We start from the raw sequence: 17975 nt of genomic DNA on the forward strand, positions 1-17975 counted from the left end.
GAGATTCGATAGGGTGTTCGCCGTAGTGGGGCGTGATTCCCGGTGTCCACCTCGTGGACGGCTAACTCAGACCTTCCAGGCCAGTTAGAGAACACGACCCGGAAGGGTTCCAGTGTGGTTTGCAACTGCAACCGCTGTGGTTCATCTAGCGAGGCGCTTACCTCCACGTCCTCGATGGACCCACCGGCCTTGGCTTGGGCCAGCATGTCCAGGAGGGCGTCTTCCTCCCCGTCTTTGGGTGCGCTGCAGACCGGTAGGACAAAAGGTTCACGTTCGTGATGAGCCTTCATCATGTTGACGTGAAAGGCCTTTCGCCTACCCCGAGCGTGGTCAAGTGTGACCACGTAGGTGACCGGGTTGAGCTGTTGGTGGACGACGTACGGGCCCTCCCAGGCTGCCTGAAGCTTATCCGTTGGTACGGGGACCAGCACCCACACCTTTTGACCCACGTGGTAGGTCCGCTCCCGGGCGTTCTGGTCGTACCAGTGCTTCTGATCCGCCTGAGCCTGCTTCATGTTGTCATGCACCAACTGCGTCAAGGTCTGCATCTTGTCACGGAAGCGCATGACATACTCCACTATGGACACTTCAGAAGGGTTCGGCTCCTCTTCCCAGGATTCTCTTACCAACCCAAGGGGTCCCCGGACTCGCCTGCCATACAGGAGCTCGAAGGGAGAGAACCCTGTCGAGGCCTGCGGAACCTCTCGGTAAGCAAACAGCAGGTGTGGGAGATACCGCTCCCAGTCGCGCCCTTGATTCATCTGTAGGCAGTCGGTACTGTCTGCAAGCTTTCTCAAAGGCCCGCAGAAAAGTGTCCAAGTCCCCATCCTTTTCCATAACAGGAAAGTGGGCTTTGGTGTCTGAGCGCTGCTGGGCTCACGGCTCTGGGCGGTGGAAGGCGTCCACCCCTGCCGGAGCATCTCCAGTTCATGTTCTCGCTGGGCTTGGCGCTCGGCTCGCTGGGCCTGGGCCTCTCGTTCGGCTCGCTGGGCCTCTCGCTCGGTCTCTCTCAGCCTCCTGCCGGTATTGCTGAATCAGCTGCTGACGTCCCTCATGGTCGTCAGCGGGGAATTCTTTCAAGGCCGCCTGCAGGTGGGGGTCCAATTCGCCCGGATTGCTAACGGGGCCAGCATTCAGTGGTTGGACCTCTGCTGCAGCACCATGTTCGCTGGTGCTGGCTTCTGCGGCTTCTGGGCTCTGTGAGTGGTCTAGAGCGGCTTCCCATTGCATCAGGACTGCGACCAGTTGGCTTTTGTTTTTGCTTGCATAGTCAATGTGCTGTGACTTGCATAAGGCAACAAGGGTGTCTCTGGTCTGCTGTTCATAAAAGGTTTCTCCCAGCCCAACTACGGTTGCCAAATAAAAGATAGGATAGAAAAACGAAGAGAAAGGGAGGGGATAATTACCAGTACACAATTGTCTCACAACTAATAAACACTGAGTTCGTTCTCCAAACTTATTTGCGCAGAGTCCTCGCAAGAACTTTCTTCAAGTTTTTAGTGAGAGGAATGATTGCTCAAACCAAATCACTAATGCTCTAATATCCCACCGCCTTGCCACCAATTGTCACGATCCCACCGCTGCCACCAATTGTCACGATCCCTTAGCCGCTGCCACCAATTGGTCACGAAATCCACAGGGATTCCTGACCACTGTCACCAATATGTCACGGATTGGGGTGACTTTAGACCAACAGACGGCTATCACATGTGCAGGGGGCTTATCTTAGTTATCCCTCCACTGCCACAATGTGATGAAAAAAGAAACACACACAAGGCTAGGGACCTCTTAGTTTACAGCAGGGGCTTATTTTAGCTATCCCACTGCTCTTCAATATACCACGAACTGCAGGGATTTTTGTGTATCCCGCTTACAGTTCCACTTAAACTTTGCAGCTCTCTGGCGCCCCCCTTTCTGTCAGGTCAGATTAGGTACTGCACCTAGGGTAATTAGTCGCCAGAAAGGCTGCCTGCTATGTACTGGCTATTGGGCATGCTGCAGCGACGCGATAACTACTCCCACTCAGGCAGGAACAATAATTATCAATGCCGCAGTCGCTGCATTGTCACCCAAAGGCCTGCACACGGTAGTGCCGCCACCAGCTTCGATTAAACGGGTCCGAAGCTAACCCAAAACAGTAGCGTAAATTCCCTTCAGAAGGCTTAGGGTACGTTTTAGAACAGGAAGAACGAACTAGTATTAAATATTATACTCATAAAGTTTATGCAGTGTTTATAAAAAAGTTATATAAAGATGTTACAACATGAGACAATTGCAAATATGTACAAAGTAATTATATTAAAAAAAACAAGGATTACATGAGAAATAACACTTACATGTGTTCAAAGCATTGCAGGCAACCAGGCTAGTGGAGTTCCCATACGTCAAAATGCATCAGTAGGTCTGGATAGACAGCAGACAGACAGCTCAGGTAAAAACTGAAAAACTCCTCTCTCTTGGACGCCTGCCAGCACTTAAAACCTACAGCCGGTGACCTCACAGAAAGGGCTGGCTTTCCCAAACCCTCCTACCTCTTCAGTTCTCCTAACTGTACATTAAATATATCTGATGCCCGTAACTTCGCTACAGAACATTTCATAATCCTACCACATCCAGCATTCATCTCGGATTAATGTGGGCATTCTAATGAGATCAAATATGTCCTATCTGTCATGCATATTGACAGAGAAATCCCTACTTCTTTACCGGATGGAGTTAGAAGCTCATGTTTAGAGTGCTGGATAGATGCTCCGATGGAGATTAAGAATATATATTTTCGTGTTCCTATCTTAAATGGTTGGCCTAATATCTTACAAAAACAGAACAAAGGACTTTCATGATTCTGGAAGTTTGTAATCCAGTTAAAGCTGGTCACTTTCCACTACAGGAAATACCGGTCGTAAATACCTTGGCGAGGAGGATGAGGGCTTGTGAGCTGAAAGTCAGGAATTTGCAGCTACAAACTGTTGCAGAATCACTCCAAGAAGGGGGGCTTAGCCCACAGCATGCTAGCAAGAGAACTAAACTTATATGATATTTCATACCATATCGTGACAAAGTGTATTTGCATTTTGCAGTGAGACGTAAGTATTTGATCCCTCTGGCAAACAAGACTTAATACTTGATGGCAAAACCCTTTTGGCAAGCACAGCAGTCAGACTTTTTTGTAGTTGATGATAAGGTTTGCGCACAGGTCAGGAGGAATTTTGGTCCACTCCTCTTTGCAGATCATCTCTAAATCATTAAGATTTTGAGGCTGTCGCTTGGCAACTTGGAGCTTCAACTCCCTCCATAAGTTTTATATGGGACTAAGGTCTGGAGACTGGCTAGGCCACTCCATGACCTTAATGTGCTTCTTTTTGAGCCTCTCTTTTGTTGCCTTGCCTGTATGTTTTGGGTCATTGTCTTGCTAGAAGACCCAGCCACAATCCATTTTTAATGTCCTGGCGGAGGGAAAGAGGTTGACACTCAGAATTTTACGGTACATGGCTCCATCTATTGTCCCATTGATGTGGTGAAGTAGTCCTGTGCCCTTAGCAGAGAAACACCTCCAAAACATAATGTTTCCACCTTCATGCTTGACAGTAGGGACAGTGTTCTTTGGGTCATAGGCATCATTTCTCTTCCTCCAAACACGGCAAGTTGAGTTAATCCCAAAGACCTCAATTTTTGTCTCATCTAACCATAGCACCTTCTCCCAATTACTCACAGAATCATCCAGGTGTTCATTGGCAAACTTCAGATGGGCCTGCCCATGTGCCCATTCTTGAGCAGGTGGACCTTGCTGGCACTGCAGGATTTTAAACATTAGTGGTGTAATGTGTTAACAATGGTTTTCTTGGTGACTCTGGTCCCAGCTGTCTTGAGATCATTAACAAGTTCCCCCCGTGTAGTTTTAGGCTGATCTTTCACCTTCCTCATAATCAAGGATACCGCATGAGGTGAGATTTTGCATGGTGCCCCAGATCAATGTTAATTGACAGTCATTTTGCATTGCTTCTATTTTCTTACTATTGCATCAACAGTTGTCTCCTTCTCACCCAGCGTCTTACTTATGGTTTTGTAGCCCATTCTCGCTGTGTGCAGGTCTATGATCTTGTCCCTGACATCCTTATAAAGCACTTTTGTCTTGCCCATGTTGTAGAGGTTAGAGTCTGACTGATTAATTGAGTCTGTGGACAGGAGTCTTTTATAAAGGTGACTATGCAAGACAGCTGTCTTTAATGCAGGTAACGAGTTGATTAGGAGCTTTTAACTGGTGTGTAGGAGCCAGAACTCTTTTAATGGTTGGTAGGGGATCAAATACTTAATTCTCTTTGCAAAATGCGAATACATTTATATAATTTATGCAATGTAATTTTCTGGATTTTATTTTTGATAGTCTATTTCTCAATGTTAAAATCAACCTACCCTTAAAATTATAGACTGTTCATGTCTTTGTCAGTGAGCAAAACTACAATATCAGCAAGGGATCAAATACTTATTTCCCCCACTATATATACAGTGAAAAAGTATTCATGCCCTGTGAGCTTTTCCACATTTTATTATCTTGCACCCACAAACTTAAATGTATTTTATTGGGATTTTATTTGATATACCCACACAAAGTAACAAGAATTTGTGAAGTGTAAAGGAAATGATACTTGGATTTCGAGTTATTTTAGAAATATAAATCTGAAAATTCTGACGTGCATTTGTATTCAGTCTTCTGTGGTCTGATACCCATAAATAAAATCCTGAATGACCAATTACTAGAGATGAGTGAATTTTATCCCAACACACAGGCTCTCCATGCATGTGTCATGACTGTCACACAGCCGCGATACATGCTGCTGCGGAGCCGAACAGCTGATTAGCCGGAGCGATCCAGGAAGCCGGGTTCCGTCTGCAGCTTACTCGGTATGCGCTATAGCTTGCTGAATAAGCAGGGACCCGATCAAATTCACTCATCTCTACCAATTATTACATACAGATGGACTCAATTTACTAATTATATGACTTCTGGAGGTAACCTATTCTCGGTATACCTACAGCTGTACTGTGAAGGTCTCAGAGGTTTGTTTTAGGCTAGGTTCACATTGCGTTAAAGCAGCCCGTTCAACACATGCGTTAAACGGACTGCATTAACACAAGTGCCGACATGCCATTGCGCTAGCGCAGATAGAGCTAGCAGATGCTCTATCTGCACTAGCGGTGACAGACCCGGAAACTCTGCAGCCCGCGTCCCAAGATCCATCACTCAATGACGGCACATCGCTAGCGCACACCCATTTTGACATGCGTTGGTGATGCGCCCGAAATAGGGCTTAATGACAGCGTTGACGGACTGCGTTACACCACGTTATGCCACGGTGTAACGCAGTCTGTCTAACGGACTGCTTAAACGTAATGTGAACCCAGCCTTAGAACAGTAGGGATCAGAACGCATCATGAAAGGATGAAGTTGTGAAGAAGAGAAAAGGAGGGTTAGGTTATAAATATATATATATATATATATATATATATATATATATATATATATATATATATATATATATATACCAAGCCTTTATGGAAGGGTGGCAAGGAGAAAGTCATTTTTTAAAGCAAGCCATAAGAAGTCCTGTTTGCAGTATGCAAGAAAACCATGTTGGGGATACAGCTAGTATGTGGAGGAAGATGCTCAGTTCAGATGAGACCAAAGTAGAGCTTTTTAGGCAAAATGCTATGTTTTGTGGAAAACTAACACTGCACATCACCCTGAAGACATAATCCCCATCATCAGACATGGTTGTCATCATTGCATCATTCTGTGGGGATGCTTTTCTTCAGCAGGGACAAGTAAGCTGCTTATAGTTGATGGGAATGTATAGGAGTGATAGGAGTGGTGGAGATGATTGTTTTCTCCCTGACACTACAAAGGCTTAAATGTATTTGATGTTTATGTATGTTATAAAAGGATGATACCCACTGGGGCTGCAGTTAGCTTAGACAGAGTTAAGGTTAACTGTAATGGCCAGCCCAGTTTGCAAGGGGGAGCAGAGAGTTAGTGGCAGGCCCAGGAAGTGTGGAGAGCAGTGTGTGAAGCAGCAGGCCTAAGTCAGAGGCTGGTAAGGACATCGTGGTCCTAATACTCTAGGCAGTAGATTCCTGAAAATACTCTTCCTTGTGATTCCATCTAATGGCCTGGGGCAACCTTGAAATGGACTTTGGGGGCCAGAGGCGCACTCAGCCTGTGAATCTACAGAAAAAGATGGACTCAGACTACATGAGGCGGAAGGTATTGAAATCCGAATACATTGCTAGTCGTGGTGAAGATTCCCCAGGACTAGAGAAGCCAGTGAGAGGGACATTCTACCTATACAGAGAACCAGGGCTTAAGTTGTACCTGTGGGAAAGATGACAACCCGTTGGGCTTTATCCTCTACATCTGCCTGTAAATACTGCCATTCACCAAGTAAAAGTTTTGTTGTTTTTATGAACCTTGTGTCTCCTTGGATTAATTACTGCCCTGGTTCCAGAAGAGGGATTCCTGGACTCAGAAGAAAAGGTCTGCAGTCCTAAAGTAAGTGTGATGCACCTCACACACAGCAGCACCCCAGACTGGGACACGAGAAGTCTGTAGGATGCCAAAGCGAGTGGGAACAGAAGCTCGTTCAGGACTACTATCTCGCTTGGGCATCTTACAGGAAGGTGGATGGAACTAAGGAGGGCATTCCTGGATGAAAACCTGAAAAAGGCTGAAAAAGACTTGAGACTGGGGCGTGTGTTCACCTTCCAGCAGACATACTAGACATACTGCCAGAGCTACAATGAATTGGTTTAGATCAAAGCATATTCATGTGTTTGGATGGCTCAGTCTCATTCCAGACCTAAAATCTCACAGAGAATCTGTGGCAAGACTTGAAAACGTGCTAATTTGTGTTGGTATATCACATAAAATCTAAATAAAATACGTTTAAGTTCATGGGCATAAAGGTTAAAAAGTTCACAGAGTATAAATACTTTTTCAAGGCACTGTATATACATATTTAGATATCAATTGGCCTATGTAATATGTCTAAATCATTAAATTTCTCCTGTAAGTAATATTGCTGAGTAAAGCACAGATATATTTTCTTATTGCAACATATCACAGTTGCATAGCAAGCCAGAGGCTACAAGTTTAATCTATGGAGATGTGTCCCCAGTTGTCGTTTTTCTGAGTGCTCTCATGTCACTGAAATTACAGGCTCCATGTCTGTTGTCTAAGATCCAAATCATTGCAGCAGAACCCGACATTGCAATGTGCCAAGCCTGGAGCCCAACAAGGCAAGGATTACATGGATTTTTTTAAATACTGGAAATGACAAGAGTGAATTATCTTCTTGTCTGTCAGGAAGATGCGACTCAAAGCAATATTCAACTATGATAAAACTACATGCATTTAGTAGGTTTTTATATATTATTATATTATTTCCATTGTCCTATTACATACTGATTGATCCTGAATTTTAAATGTTAACCATATGATGATGAAATTCCATAGCTAACTTATAAAAGCTTGCGTTCTTTTATTCTTATGGCCTGTCTTCATGTGGAATATTAAGTGGATAGTCAGCCACCAATTAGGAGGAATACATTCCATTTATACACAAGACCATACAGATCTAGGGCATCTTGCTTGAGTTGAGCTACATTTTTTCATTCAGTGTGAACACAGTATGTAGACATAGTAGAAATAGGCTGAACTGACGAGAGTATGTGCTTACTGGCTGTGTCAACTCCTATTTCCCTGCAGCTCTTTCACTCCCTCCACGGAGTATGCCTAGTGTGCTGTGGAGCATTGATGCCGTTTTATAGCAGTTTGTAGTGTAAAAGAACTAGGTGAGGCCAAGCTCAGACCAGACCTGTCTTTGGATTATGACCATGTCCTAAAATAAAGACGACAACCAATAATGATGCCCATAAAAAAAAAATTCCCACCGTTACCGGTGTGTGTTCTGGAAACAATGAGATCAACATTCAATGTATTTATTCACTAATAAACTTTATTTACTTTATTGATATTATTGATCGACCCTATTGTTCTTCCTTTTTCCTTTATTGGGTGCATTATTTCTGTTATTTTCCCCACTGGAAAATTATTTTTTGTTGTCAGAAGACTGTCCCTGTGCCTATAAAAGAAGCCACTTGTTGCTTTGGTGATGGACGTAGGTCCCTTTGGCTATTGGATCCTTGTGTGACTACAGAGGTTTCCCCAATGCTTCATCCACCACTGGTATAAAGACTCCCTTAACACATTAGATTAATGTTGGCAGAACATGCCCTTTTTCGCAGTACTGGATGATGATCGCATATATGGGGCCTCCCAACTCATGAATGATCAGGCATTGTTGAATTACAGCACCCAATCATTCCCACTTTGAAAATATATGGGTGCTTGGACAGTCGGGTAGTCGAGAGAGCTATCATTTAGCTGACCTCCGTCTAAGGTGTACGGACATATTAAGGTTCATTTTATTGCTAATTATTTTGTTAATAAAACACATGTAATATGTGAAGCCTTATAATGCCTGATCTCTCTTTTTCCAGGATGCTGAGCAGACAAATCAAGAACTAGAAGATAAAGTAAGATCACTACGAAAAGAAGTGGAAGAAAGTAAACACAGACACGGCCACTTAAAACTGGAACTGAAACACTTCCTGAACATACTCGATGGGAAGATTGATGATCTGCATGAATTCCGTCAAGGACTTTCTAGACTAGAAATCGATAGTTAAGAGTGTGAATTGTATTTTTTCTATATACCCAAGATCAGTACTCAGCAACAGCGGGAGACTGTGGGCTGGAGGATGCTGTGTCACTTGCTGTGTTTGGATTGCTAGTATCCGTTTATTCTCTTGGCAACCAGTAGTGGCCTAAACCTTTGAAGCCATTTTTTACTGTTTCTATAAAACCAGAGCCATCCAAGTTATACAATGCAGCACTCAAAAAATGGTAAAAAAAAGATATAACTATTAACTATAAGAAAATAAATGTGTGGTGTTTATATGTAACAATCCATAACATTTGATTTCAGAAACAAGGGATGGCACTTAAAAGGTTTGAAGACAGCATCGGTATATCATCTCTTCTGTCCTCCAGTCCCGCTACTCACAAATATGTTGGAATTGCAATAAGAAAAAGCACATAAAGAACAATGGACCTGTATTACAGGTTCAGGCAGCACTGCACTAGTTGCAATAAACCTAATGGCATGATGGCTCATGATGGTTAGATGTCTCTCACTCACTGGTGGTCGGGTGTTGGATAAGAAAAGTAAATAAAAAGAACACGTATTAATGACAGGGTTATCAAAACTTAAAACTACCAGTTAACTTCTTGTAGCTAGAGTATGCCAATAGGCTATAAAGAAATAAATATATATATATTGAGAGAGAGTTCTCTATTAAGGATATTATATTTAAAACAGTGGCGAACAAATAAACATGCCGTTCTATTTAACTTTACAATAGTCATTGCAATTTATAGAGAACATTTATTATGTCGTTATCATACATTGTAATACTTTTATTAAAAGAAAAATAATTTCTCTAGCAGTCTATTTTCATAGTGTGGCCTTTTCAATTAAATATATATATAGCAGAAACGTCTATAGTATGAGCTGAACTGAAATTCATGAGAGAATAGTCTTTTAATTGACTTGGGACCAGTACCTCATGAAAAAGAAATTTAACTTAGAAATAATGATTTAATGTAGAATTTCTCTCAAACTTGGCTGTAGTCTGGTTCTTACCATATATTGGATGTAGACAAGCCTACTAGGTCTCTTCTCAGGCAGACAAGGACTAATCTCTAATTTGCACAAGACAAATAAAATGCACATTATGCTCTTCCACTTGATCTCAATCTTAGAAGTACTTTTTTAAGAGTTCGGCCTAAAATCTTCAAATTGCTCAGTGGTGTTCCAGACACTTTTTATCCCAGTTATGTAGCTGGCATGATGGGACTGCCATGCTAATGCCTTATAAATATGGGACACAAGTCTGAAAGCATGTACACTTTCCCTTTTATTCTATAATAAAGGATGTTTTCTTGTGGTTGGTCTAACAATCTTTTGTGAGTATGGAGGCATTTACAGTAGAAGCCATTGTTGAAAATGTCTTTACTTGCACAGACCTCAAAGTTTCTATTTCAATGTATACAGGGCTGTTCCTTAAAAAGCAAACTATAGAGTATTCTGCCTCATTGTTCTATAATGTAGTTTATATTGTACTGAAAAAGCAAATAAAATGTTTGATGAAAAAGATTGCTTCATGAGTTGCATAAGGTCTTACATAACATTTTGCTTATGGATTATATACGGCACTCTAAGTCATTGGAATAGGTACTCAAGTAGGGTATCCATCCCAAAATCAATATAAGTTAAAAAAAAACCTCGCCACTCAAAATGTATCGTGTTGAAAAAAAGAGGTTCCAATTTATTTTGCATACAGTGATCAATTAAACGTTTTCGGTCTGGGTATAGACCTTAGCCCCTTCCCGACCTGTGACGCCACGTAGGCGTCATGAAAGTCGGTGCCAATCCGACCTGGGATGTGTTGTGAACTCTGTTTTCAGGCTCCCTCTTGTGGTCACAGGTGGTATTGTGTGACTTTTGTTTTGGGCTCCCCCTGGTGGCTTGGTTTATTATCCTGCGGGTCTGTGGCTGGATCAGCTGCCTCGTTATTTACTTGGGAGTTTCCTATTTAGCTCTGTTTCACTTCCACTTGTTGCCGGCTATCAATGTATTCAGTGCTATTCTGATTACTCCTGATTATCTTCGGTTTCAGTCTCTTCAGGAGAAGCTAAGTTCTGTTTAATTATTTTTTGCTCATCAGTCTGCAATATGATTTCTGTGTATGATGAGTTTAGTCCCGCTTGTTAATATGTGATTTCTTGCTGCTGGTTAGCTCTGAGGTACAGAGTTGCTTCCCCCGCACCGTTAGTTGGTGCGGGGGCTCGAGCAATCTCTGCGTGGATATTTTGAATAGGGTTTTTAATTGACCGTACAGTTCCCTTTCTATTTTCTGCCATGTAGTGTTAGCGGGCCTCATTTGCTAAATCTAATTTCATCTCTGCGTTTGTGCTTTCCCCTTAACTCACCGTTAATATTTGTGGGGGGCTATTCTATATCTTTGGGGTCATTTCACTGAGGCAAGTGAGGACTTTCGTTCCCTCTAGGAATAGTCAGTTTCTCAGGCCGTGAAGAGACGTCTAGGATTTTCAGGTAACGTTCCACGGCTACCTATAGTTGTGTGCGGATAGGATCAGGTTGCGGTCAATTCAGTTACCACTTCCCCAGAGTTTGTAGTCTGTTTAGTTACTTAGCTAGTCCTACTTGCGATCCTTGCCACTAGGATCATAACAGGGATGCCTATGTGGCGTCATGGAGGGATCGCGTCCCTGCAGATCGGGTGAAAGGGTTAACTCCAATTTCACCCGATCTGCAGGGACAGGGGGAGTGGTACTTCAGCCCAGGGGGGGGTGGCTTCACCCCCCCATGGATACGATCGCTCTGATTGGCTGTTTCACTTTCAACAGCCAATCAGAGCGATTTGTAATATTTCACCTATGAAAAGTGGTGAAATATTACAATCCAGCCATGGCCGATGCTGCAATATCATCGGCCATGGCTGGAAACCCTGATCTGCCCCCGCCACCGATCTCACCAGCCCTCTGTCCTGTGCTCCGCTCCCCTCCGTCCTCCTGTCCGCTCCCCCGTCCTCCTGTCCGCTCCCCCCCCAAGCTCTGATCCCACCCCCCATGCTCCGATCCCCCCCGTGCTCCGATCCCCCCCTCATACTTACTGAGCCTCCCTGTGTCCGTCCGTCTTCTCCATGGGCGCCGCCATCTTCCAAATGGCGGGCTCATGCGCAGTGCACCCGCCGAATCTGCGGTCCGGCAGATTCGTTCCAGGTACATTTTAATCACTGTGATACAACCTATCACAGTGATCAAAATAAAAAAAATAGTAAATGAACCCCCATAGGTAGGGACAATAATAAAATAAAGAAAATATATTTACTTTTATTTTTCCACTAGAGTTAGGGTTAGGGTTGGGTTAGGGCTAGGGTTACGGTTAGAATTAAGGTTAGAACTAGGGTTAGGGTTAGAATCAGGCTATGTGCACACGGTGCAGATTTGGCTGCGGATCCGCAGCGGATTGGCCACTGCGGATTCGTAGCAGTTTTCCATCAGGTTTACAATACCATGTAAACCTATGGAAAACCAAATCCGCTGTGCCCATGGTGCAAAAAATACCGCACGGAAACGCTGCGTTGTATTTTCCGCAGCATGTCAATTCTTTGTGCGGATTCCGCAGCGTTTTACAACTGTTCCCCAATAGGAATCCACAGGTGAAATCCACACAAAAAACACTGGAAATCCGCTGTAAATCCGCAGGTAAAACGCAGTGCCTTTTACCTGCGGATTTTTCAAAAATGGTGTATTGGGGTTAGGGTTGTGGTTAGGGTTGGGGTTGGGGTTAGGGTTGGGGTTAGGGTTGTGATTAGGGTTATGGCTAGAGGGGATTAGGGTTAGGGGTGTGTTGGGGTTAGTGTTGGAGTTAGAATTGAGGGGTTTCCACTCTTTAGGCACATCAGGGGTCTCCAAACGCAACATGGCGCCACCATTGATTCCAGACAATCTTGCGTTCAAAAAGTCAAATGGTGCTCCCTCCCTTCCGAGCCCCGACATGCGCCCAAACAGTGGTTTACCCCCACATATGGGGTACCAGCGCATACTCAGGACAAACAGAGGCAACAATTATTTGGGTCCAATTTATCCTGTTACCCTTGCGAAAATAAAAAATTGCTTGCTAAAACATAATTTTTGAGGAAAGAAAAATGATTTTTTATTTTCACAGCTTTGCGTTATAAACTTTTGTGAAGCACTTGGGGGTTCAAAGTGCTCACCACACATCTAGATAAGTTCCTTGGGGGGTCTAGTTTCCAAAATGGGGTCTCTTGTAGGGGGTTTCTACTGCTTAGGCACATCAGGGGCTCTGCAAACGTAACATGATGCCCGCAGACCATTCCATCAAAGTCTGCATTCCAAAACGTCACTGCTTCCCTTCCGAGCCCCGACGTGTGCCCAAACAGTGGTCCCCCCACATATGGGGTATGAGCATACTCAGGACAAACTGGACTACAACTTTTGGTGTCCAATTTCTCCTGTTACTCTTGTGAAAATAAAAAATTGCGGGCTAAAAAATAATTTTTGAGGAAAGAAAAATGATTTTGTATTTTCACGGCTCTGCGTTATAAACTTCTGTGAAGCACTTTGGGGGTTTAAAGTGGTCACCGCACATCTAGATTAGTTCCATAGGAGGTCTAGTTTCCAAAATGGGGTCACATGTGGGGGAGCTCTAATGTTTAGGCACACAGGGGCTCTCCAAACGCAAAATGGTGTCCGCTATCGATTGGAGCTAATTTTTCATTCAAGAAGTCAAATGGCGCTCCTTCCCTTCCAAGCCCTGCCATGTGCCCAAACAGTGGTTTACCCCCACATGTGAGGTATCAGTGTACTCGGGAGAAGTTGCCCAATAAATTTTAGGATCCACTTTATCCTGTTGCCCTTGTGGAAATGAACAAATTGAAAATAAATTTTCTGTGACAAAAAAAAAAGTACTTTTTCATTTTTACAGATAAATTTGTGAAGCAACTGGGAATTCAAAGGGCTCACTATGCATCTAGATAAGTTCCTAGGGGGGTCTAGTTTCTAAAATGGGGTCACTTGTGGGGGAACTCCAATCTTTAGGTACACAGGGGCTCTCCAAACGCGACATTGTAGCTAATTTTTTATTCAAAAGTCAAATGGCGCTCCTTCCCTTCTGAGCCTTGCCGTGTGCACAAACAGTGATTGGTGACCACATATGAGGTATCGGTGTATGCAGGAGAAATTGCCCAACACATTTTAGGATCCATTTTATCCTGTTGCCCATGTGAAAATTAAAAACTTGAGGCTAAAAGAAATGTTTTGTGAAAAAAAAAAAAAAGTACATTTTCATTCTTACGGATCAATTTGTGAAGCACCTTGGGGGTTCAAAGTGCTCACTATGCATCTAGATAAGCTCCTTGGGGGGTCTAGTTTTCCAAAATGGAGTCACTTGTGGGGGAACTCCAATGTTTAGGCACACAGAGGCTCTCCAAACGTGACATGGTGTCCGCTAAAGATTGGAGCCAATTTTTCATTGAAAAAGTCAAATGGCGCTCCTTCCCTTCCGAGCCCTGTCGTGCGCCCAAACAGTGGTTCCCCCCACATATGGGGTATCGGCGTACTCAGGACAAATTGTACAATAACTTTTAGGGTCCAGTTTCTCTTTTTACCCTTGGAAAAATAAAAAAATTGTTGCTAAAAGATCATTTTTGTGACTAAAAAGTTAAATGTTCATTTTTTCCTTCCATGTTGCTGCTGCTGCTGCTGTGAAGCACCTGAAGGGTTAATAAACTTCTTGAATGTGGTTTTGAGCACCTTGAGGGGTGCAGTTTTTAGAATGGTGTCACTTTTTGGTATTTTCAGCCATATAGACTCTCAAACTGACTTCATATGTGAGGTGGTCCCTAAAAAAAATGGTTTTGTAAATTTCGTTGTAAAAATGAGAAATCGCTGGTCAAATTTAACCCTTTTAACTTCCTAGCAAAAAAAAATGTTTCCAAAATTGTGCTGATGTAAAGTAGACATGTGGGTAATGTTATTTATTAACTATTTTGTGTCACATAACTCTCTGGTTTAACAGAATAAAAATTCAAAATTTGAAAATTGCAAAATTTTCAAAATTTTAGCCAAATTTCCATTTTTTTCACAAATAAACACAAAAATTATCGACCTAAATTTACCACTAACATGAAGCCCAATATGTCACGAAAAAACATTCTCAGAACCGCTAGGATCCGTTGAAACGTTCCTGCGTTATTACCTCATAAAGGGACACTGGTCAGAATTGCAAAAAACGGCCAGGTCATTAAGGTCAAAATAGGCTGGGTCATGAAGGGGTTAATCAGAAACTGTATGCTGCTTTTTTAAGGGAACCACATGTCTTGACACAGGGAAAATGACCAGTGCCGTGGGTCTGATGAACAAACCGGGTAAATGTAGTCCGGTGTAGCGGTTAGGGTAAATAGGATAACGCGTTGTATATTGTTTTCCGCTTGATAAATAAATCATGTGTCCTGGCGCATGGAAAATGGCGAGCTGCGTTGCCTGTGTTAAGCTTGACAGACAGCAGTGGTGATGTCATAACTAGGGTGCATGTGACCACTGCTGCTAATCAGTGAGCCATCTACAATGGCAGAACCACTAAGCCCAGGTATTGGATGCAGCAGCCATGTCTCCTGTATTCATGACGTCACTGTTGTAGCCAATTAATGAAGACCAGAGCTGTGGTGGAGAGGCTTTAATGACCTTGGGGATGGTGCGCATTAATGTGTTTTTACAGTTATATGAAAAGGTTTGGGCACCCCTATTAATCTTAAGCTTAATGTTTTATAAAAGTAGTTTTTTTTGCAACAGCTATTTCAGCTTCATATATCTAATAACTGTTGGACACAGTAATGTTTCTGCCTTGAAATGAGGTTTATTGTACTAACAGAAAATGTGCAATCTGCATTCAAACAAAATTTGACAGGTGCATAAGTATGGGCACCTCACCAGAAAAGTGACATTAATATTTAGTAGATCCTCCTTTTGCAAAACTAACAGCCTCTAGTCGCTTCCTGTAGCTTTTAATGAGTTCCTGGATCCTGGATGAAGGTATTTTTGACCATTCCTCTTTACAAAACAATTCCAGTTCAGTTAAGTTTGATGGTCGCCGAGCATGGACAGCCCTCTTCAAATGATCCCACAGATGTTCAATGATATTCAGGTCTGGGGACTGGGATGGCCATTCCAGAACAGTGTAATTGTTCCTCTGCATGAATGCCTGAGTAGATTTGGAGTGGTGTTTTGGATCATTGCCTTGCTGAAAGATCCATCCCCTGCGTAACTTCAACTTTGTCACTTATTCATGAACATTATTGTCAAGAATCTTCTGATACTGAGAGGAATCCATGCGTCCCTCAACTTTAACAAGATTCCCGGTGCCGGCATTGGCCACACAGCCCCAAAGCATGATGGAACCTCCACCAAATTTTACTGTGGGTAGCGAGTGTTTTTCTTGGAATGCTGTGTTTTTTTGCCGCCATGCATAACGCCTTTTTGTATGACCAAACAACTCAATCTTGGTTTCATCAGTCCACAGGACCTTCATCCAAAAAGAAATTGGCTTCTCCAAATGTGCTTTTGCATACCTCAGCCGACTCTGTTTGTGGCGTGCTTGCAGAAACGGCTTCTTTCGCATCACTCTCCCATACAGCTTCTCCTTGTGCAAAGTGCATTGTATAGTTGCCCAATGCACAGTGACACCATCTGCAGCAAGTTGATGCTGCAGCTCTCTGGAGGTGGTCTGAGGATTGTCCTTGACTGATCTCACCATTCTTCTTCTCTGCCTTTCTGATGTTTTTCTTGGCCTGCCACTTCTGGCCTTAACAAGAACTGTACCTGTGTTCTTCCATTTCCTTACTATGTTCCTCCCAGTGGAAATTGACAGGTTAAATCTCTGAGACAGCTTTTTGTATCCTTCCCCTGAACAACTATGTTGAATAATCTTTGTTTTCAGATCATTTGACAGTTGTTTTGAGGAGCCCATGATGCCACTCTTCAGAGGAGATTCAAACAGGAGAACAACTTGCAAGTGGCCACTTTAAGTAGCTTTTCTCATGATTGCATACACCTGGCTATGAAGTTCAAAGCTCAATGAGGATACAAAACCAAAAAAAGTGCTTTAGCAAGTCAGTAAAAGTAGGTAGGAGTATTTAAAACAAGAAAATGATAAGGGTGCCCATACTTATGCACCTGTCAAATTTTGTTTGCAGATTGCACATTTTCTGTTAAAACAATAAACCTCATTTCAAGGCAGAAACATTACTGTGTCCAACAGTTATTAGATATATGAAACTGAAATAGCTGTTGCAAAAAAACAATTTTTATAAAACATTAAGCTTAAGATTAATAGGGGTGCCCAAACTTTTTCATATAACTGTATTATAGTCACGTGCAAGCCTATTGATAAATTAAAATTATTTCCAGGCAACCCCTTTATTAGAAGGCGACCGCTTGGTAGATAAGTATCTACATCAAACAAGCTTTCACACTCCTTTTGAAGCCTTTTCATACATTTGATCAGCTCACGTAATGTCTGCTCTGTTACCATATGTTTATTGGTTTCACTCTCTAGATTTGTCAATACCTCTTGTACTTTTTTGTAATGTATCTTCCTTATTGTCAAAATCTATTGAGCCCTATATTATAAGTAAGGTATTTGAAAACTGTAGTATATCCAGCATCAACAATCCTGCAGTTAAAACAATGCTGTTTATTTACTCATAATAAAACAAAATGGCACCAATTCAAAGAATAAATTTGACGCTCTTTAGACCAATGTCTTTAATCGTTGTGTAAAATAGACAATACAGAATATCTGGTATCACATCCTGTAAACGTCACATTGGTTATATTAGGCTAATAGGAATTACGTACTATCTAAGTAACATCAGATCCTGATTCACATCATTACATTTAAGGGTCTTTTACCTAGTAATGATGCATAATATCCTGATGAATATTCAATCCTTGCGGCATTCTTCATTTAAATAATATATCCACCATAAGTCACAATATAGAAGCTTTCTCCTGTGATCTCCTCCTCTCTTCGGCGACAAGGATAGAATATTCATCAGGATATTATTTACCATTATCAGGTAGTCCGACTCCACTTTAACTGTGATTTAGTACGTAATGTGATTTAGATAATACATAATTCCTATGGGCTAACCATAACAGTGTGACTCTTTCAGGATGTGACATAAAAGGATCATTTTGTATCTTATGTTATAATCAAGAACTAAGGACATTTATCGGAATGTGTCTGTGTTTG

At 42.4% G+C, this 17975-nt stretch overlaps 1 protein-coding gene across 1 annotated transcript in view; it reads left to right on the forward strand.

Moving 5' to 3' along the window:
* The window catches only part of HOMER2 (homer scaffold protein 2), a 406520-nt gene extending 396458 nt beyond the window's left edge, over positions 1 to 10062 (forward strand). The window contains exon 9 of the mRNA XM_077263649.1: positions 8554 to 10062. Within this exon, the coding sequence (XP_077119764.1) occupies positions 8554 to 8742 (189 nt within the window). The 3' untranslated portion in view covers positions 8743 to 10062. The remainder of the gene's footprint in view (positions 1 to 8553) is intronic.
* Positions 10063 to 17975: the final 7913 nt, after the last annotated feature.

The sequence above is a fragment of the Ranitomeya variabilis genome, chromosome 5 (genome assembly GCF_051348905.1).
Source record: "Ranitomeya variabilis isolate aRanVar5 chromosome 5, aRanVar5.hap1, whole genome shotgun sequence".
Classification (NCBI taxonomy): domain Eukaryota; kingdom Metazoa; phylum Chordata; class Amphibia; order Anura; family Dendrobatidae; genus Ranitomeya; species Ranitomeya variabilis.